Source organism: Octopus sinensis, linkage group LG25 (genome assembly GCF_006345805.1).
Source record: "Octopus sinensis linkage group LG25, ASM634580v1, whole genome shotgun sequence".
Taxonomy (NCBI): domain Eukaryota; kingdom Metazoa; phylum Mollusca; class Cephalopoda; order Octopoda; family Octopodidae; genus Octopus; species Octopus sinensis.
Window position 1 is genome coordinate 28,622,696 of NC_043021.1, and position 6,541 is coordinate 28,629,236.

General features: G+C 35.4%; 1 protein-coding gene across 1 annotated transcript in view; it reads right to left on the minus strand.

Moving 5' to 3' along the window:
* Window positions 1-6,186, minus strand: part of LOC115224553 (neuropeptide prohormone-4) — a 42,470-nt gene extending 36,284 nt beyond the window's left edge. Inside the window, exon 1 of the mRNA XM_036513441.1 lies at window positions 5,820-6,186. Within this exon, the coding sequence (XP_036369334.1) occupies window positions 5,820-6,186 (367 nt within the window). The remainder of the gene's footprint in view (window positions 1-5,819) is intronic.
* Window positions 6,187-6,541: the final 355 nt, after the last annotated feature.

Below are 6,541 nucleotides of genomic sequence, written 5' to 3' on the forward strand. Positions count from 1 at the left end.
ATAGATAGATAGTAGATAGATATGTTTCTTTATTAGCCACACAGGGCTGCACACAGATAGAACAAATTACAAGGTAGAAGCTTTTCTTTTGAAGGTTTAAAAAAAAAAAAAAAAAAGAAAAAATAGGAAGGGGGAGTTTGTGAGTTTCGATCAAAAGGGATCGTAAAAGGAGAGAAAGAGACAAAAAGGGGGGTTAAAAAAAGGGGGGAGAGGAAGAAAATAAGGGAAAAAAAAAAAAAAAAAAAAATAGATAGATAGATAGATAGATAGATAGATATAGATACAGACACACATATCAGATTGACGTAAATCAGAAAGACTGATATAATTTAATACAGAACTTTACTGTCAATTATGTGAGTTCAGTGACATTGTAAACGCATTCTTTCTTTGCAAGTTGATGGGCAGAAAAACAAGTTTCTCGACGGACTGTTCCGCCGTTCTTCAGATAACATATACTTGGCTGCTGTCTTCAATCAATGGCACATATCAGCTGCTGCAGGAAGCTATCAAAGAGTTGGCGCGCACTCTAATGGACAATGACATTTGCATATGAGCTTTTTGACAGCTCGTCATGTTTTTATACAAAATACTATAATACGGACTGTTAATTCTACTGTTGTTGGCTATAATGAAGCATCTATAAACATTCCGTTTCGTGAAGATGCGTGGTCTTGAGGCCAGGGTGTTTCACTCAGGATCGTGTGAGTGTGATTTCGATTCCCAGATAGAGTGCTCCGTTGTGTTTTCTTGAGCAAAACGTCTCATTTCACGTTGCACCGATACACACAACTGTAAATTACTAATCCCGCGAGGGACTGGCATTCCTTTCAAAGTAATGTTGTGATTTCGTGTCACTTATATGCCATGTAAACTGGGTAACTATTTCTATTAGTCCTGGGACTCGAGTCACAATGTATACTATACTCCTTTTCAATGTACCTTTATCATTATATCAGCTAATAGAATCCGCTCCATTCAGCTGCCATCTTTCATCACACACATTTTCAACAAGAACATGATAGGCTTTGCTGTTTCTGTTTCTATATTTGTGATAGCTAGTTATGTATTCGTAAAACAGGAATATAAAAATAAGAAAAAGTGGAAATTTTACCGGTGAGTGTGTTAACTTATAAGGCACAAAAAGAAAATGACTCTCCCCAGACACAACAGAATATGATTCAACACACGAACTCACATAAAGAATCTTGCAAACCAAATCCAAAAACGAAATTAGAATATGATTCATGAGTAAAATCACAAATACTATTAAAATCCAACAGATTACCGTTCACTAAGTAATCTTATCATGAATCATGAATTAATGTATTTATGAATTTATCATATTGTCCTTTATTTATCATACACTCACACACACATACACCACACATACACACACACACACACACATACACACATATTCACAAGGAGGCACAAGAGCAAAACTATATGGGAATAGAAGTACTCGAATACTAAGGTTAGAATAATATTCTTTACCTGTGTATATATGTATGAATGCAGGAACATATATGCATATGTACACAACACAAACAGATGTATGTACACGCATAAATGTATATATATATATAGACATTTACACATTTGCATGTGCATATGAAATTTGGTTTAATATAACACGAACATATACGTTGAGTGAAAGCAGCAACTTCTCACAAGGATTAAATTCGCAAATAGCGGTCCGTTGTTAATTGACGAGAGTCTTGTCTAAGATAGTGTAGTGTTTTTAATGTGCTGAAAATTGTTGGTTTATTTTGACAGGAACACTTAGGTTCCGGAAAATTAACACAAGACTTCATTAAAGGAATCGTGCGTCTGCATAGATACGTGCACACACACTCACACACACACACACATACACACACACACACACACACACACACACACACACACACACACACACTCACAAGCACAAACACTCACACACACACATATAAGCACTTAGAAACAGACAGTACACACACTCGCACTCACATTTTTACACAAAAACAAACAATCACTCAATATATGTCGTTCTCGAAATCAAATCTCAGAATGAAAAATGAAAATTTCATTATCAATTATTAATAAAACTGCGTGAAATTGTTTTAAAAAATGCTGTGCACTCTTACAGATTGTTGAACGTGTGTGCGTATGTGCGCATGTGCGTGTGCGTGTGCGTGAGTGTACAAAAAGAGGAAAATGCATACAAACTACATACACAACACATATATACTTACATACATATAAACATATATATATACATATATATGCATATATATATATATATATGTATGTATGTATGTATATATATATATATATATATATGTATATATATATGTATATACATACATATATATATATATTATATGTATATATATATATATGTATGTATATATATGTAATATATATATGTATATATATATATGTATGTATGTATGTATGTATATATATATATAGTATATATATATATATATATATATATATATATATCTGTAGATGTATGTATGTATATGTATATATATCTTCTCATGTGCACCACGGATACGGACTTTTCACATAGATAACTGTCTTAAAAAGTTAAGTATCGATCAAAAGACATTAGCATTATTGAACACCTATAGAAATACGTTTTCCATGATTTAATTTTTTTTTGCACATTTATTATTCTCCTCATATTTGTATGATTTTTTTTTTGTATTTATTTGTTACTATTTAAAAGGATATTCATTAATCACCCCCTCATCCTCATCACTAACCCTAGAAGTAACAACGACGACGATCTCTTCGACAATAGCGCACCTTTTCCTTTATGTTTTCGGGTGTTTTTGTTTACAATGTTTCCTTGAATCTCTCTCCCTTTCCTCTCTCTTTTTCTCTTCCTTTCAATGTCTCACTTTCTCCCCCCCCTCTCTCTCTTGGCTGTCTTTACCTCTTCGCTTCTTGATGTTCCTTTCAATATGTCTCCCTCTTTCACCTGCACGCTTTTATTATCTCTGTATTTCTCCCCCTCTCTCTGTCTCTCTGTATTTCACCTCTTTCTCTCTCTCTCACACACACGCACTCACTCTTTTTCACTCTCTCTCTCTCTCTCTCTCTCTTTCTCGCTGCTTCTGGATGTTTTCATAACTCTCCCTCTTTCACTTACATGTTTTCATTCTGTCTGTCTCTCTTTATCTCTCTCTCTCTCATTCACTCTATATATCTGCCTGTCTATCTATCTGTCACTCTCTCTCTCTCTCTCTCTCTCTCTCTCCCTGACTGTATATTGCACTCACTCCCTTTTCCTTATGGCGCCTAGATGTTTCTTTTCATCTCTCTCCCTCTTTCACCTACACGCTTTCATTTCTTCTCTCTCTTTTTTATTTATTTTCCTTCCTCTCCTTCTCCCTCTCTGTCTTTTGCCCACTGTATCTCTCCCCTACTCTCTTTCTCCCTTTCACTGTTTCCTGATGTTTCTTTTCATTCTCTATCACGCTCTCCATTTCTCCCTCCTCTCTCTTTCTCTCTCTCTCTCTCTCGCTCTCCTTGTTTCATTCTATAAAAAAATAATCAATTCTTCTCTCATTTCATTCCGTCTCATTCTCTTCCTCCACCTCTTCACAGACTCTCACTTGTCGCCTACACTTCTCCAAGTTTATATGTATGTCTAATCCATATACCTGTGTGTGTGTGTGTGTTCCACTCCACTTTCTTCCTGCTGTTAAAAACTTTCCGATCGTAGCTTTTCCAATTTTAATCATTATCCCGCTGGTTCTTCCTTTACATTTTGTCAGTTCGAAAATACAAAGAGTGGGTGGCAGCAGGCTTCACTCACTCTGCAACAAGAACTCTTTAAAGAGACAATTACTACTACTACTACTACTACTAATAATAATAATAATAATAATAATAATAATAATAATTATTATTATTATTATTATAATGCTATTAGTAACTTTAGGGATTGCTCGCGCAGTTGCACCACTTTTTATTATTGCGCTGCGGTCATGCTTGAGCAGCGACTTCAAGGGATTTAAGTTGAGCAAATCGGTCCCAGTACTTATCATTTTCTTTAAACCCTTGTTCTTATTCTATCAGTTCCTCTTTCTGAAACCCGCATATAAAAAGGCATGTAAACAAAGCAACACCGGTTGTCAGGTGGGATGGGACAAACACGCACACACATTTATAAATACACATACATACATACATATAATGTATATATATATGTATATATATATATATATATATATATATATATATATATATATATATATATATATATATATATATATACATATATATATACATATACATATATATACACGACAGGCTTTCAGCTTCCGTCTGCTAAATCCACTCACAAGGATTTGGTCGGCTTGAGACTATAGTAGAAGACACTTGCCCAAGGTACCACGCAGTGGGACTGAACCTGGAACCATGCGGTTGGTAGCAAACTACTTACCACAGAGCCAATCCTGCGCCTATTATATATATATATATATATATATATATATATATATATATATATATATATATATATATATATATATATATATATATATATATATATATATATATATATATATATCAAGATTAATCAGCCGAAATTGCTAAGATGATCTGGTTCTTGACTGATGACTGAGGGCTTCGAATGTCCCGTCCTGTGGTTCTTGTGTCGTCTCTGTGGTGTTTCATGTTCTTGTCCATGTCTGTAATCATTTTTACTTTACCTACATATATATATATATATATATATACATACATACATACATATGAATGTATGTATAATATAAGGACACTACTAACCTCACTAATATAAATGATGCCACTAATCCGCACTAATCTCAATCAAGTACCACTTTAAATCCTAGTAATCATATCTATATTAATTACATCCCTTTCACAACTGTTTACTTCCCTTGCATCCATTTTCTCTTAGGTATATGTTTATACCCAACACCGCTTGTTAACCGGTGTTAATTCACACTCAGTAACCATCTGTAGCGAAACCGGTTTCTCTTTTTATAAGGATATTTATACATCTTAATATAACTTCAAATCACTTGTTTGTATATACATTTGTTTTAAAAAGGAAGCCATTACATTCTTTTCTTTGTTTCTTTTTTATTTTTCACTACACACACACACACACACACACACACACTCACACACGCACACGCACACACATACATGTATATATATATATATATATATACACATATATATATATATATATGTACGATAGGCTTTCACAGTATCCGTCCTTTGAAATCCCACATAAGGCATTCGACCAAGGCCTTAACAACAAACACCAAAAAAAAAAAACACTAACAAAGAAACAACAATTTCTATTCGAGAGAATAAGCTGTAGAATTTCGTTCCCACCTCAACCTAGTTTCTTAAACTAAAGGACATAACACCCAGATTATATAGTTCGTTACACCAACGGCATGGTCATGGATGGAGTGCTGTTGAGTAGAGGCAAGTCTGCCCGATAGAAAAAAGACGAGGAGCTAAAAAATACCTACTACTACTGCTACTACTGTTGCTGCTGCTTCATCTCGAGCGCGCTTAACTGGTGCAGCCAGTCGCTGGAGCGCCATTCTACATATTTTTGCAGTCAGCCATCACCCTTGCTCTTTGCTCTCTGCCATACGTAAGAGGGTCGCAGTGTTGTGACTTGTCCAGTCTTGGATGTTGTCGGACCAGGATTTTCTCTGTCTACTTTCTACCCTCACCCCACCAGCACCACCTCAACTGTGCCCTGAATGATTGTTTTAGGATAAAGACTTGTGGCGGGATACATAACTGTACCAGACAAGCTTTCATCTTTTTACCTGTGCAAAGAGTGGTTTCCGTCTGCCAGTCTATTGATGACTTTTTGCCTGACCAAGCTGTTTCTTTCGTATTCTGTGTACGGAATGTGTAGCAGCCTCCTGAAGCACATGTACTCAAAAGCCTGCATTCCTGGTTTAGTGTCATCTGAAAGAATCCAGTCCTCATACTCATACAGAATGATCGAAGCTGCCACGAATCAGTACACCCTGAACCTTGTTCTAAACTTATTCTATTGCTTGCCCACAAATTGTTCAGCTTCAGCATGACAACAAACGCCCAGCTGAGTCTCGTTTGAAGATTTGCTTTTATTGGCCAAATTGAATCCCAGGCACTTAAAGCTGTCCACTTTGTCAAGTCTTTCTCCATTCAGCATGATGCTGGTTGCTGTGTTGTACTCTTCTTCTTCTTCTTCTTCTTCTTCTTCTTCTTCTTCTTCTTCTTCTTCTTCTTCTTCTTCTTCTTCTTCTTCTTCTTCTTCTTCTTCTTCTTCTTCTTCTTCTTCTTCTTCTTCTTCTTCTTCTTCTTCTTCTTCTTCTTCTTCTTCTTCTTCCAATAATAATAATAATCATTAGGCCTCACTACTTGACTGGTACTTAATTTATCGACCCCGAAACGATGAAGGGCAAAAATTGAATACCCCCAGGTCTTTGCCTTTTGTTCTTTCAGGGTCAAAAAATTAATTACCAGTTATGTATTGAGGTCGATTTGATCGACTTTCACC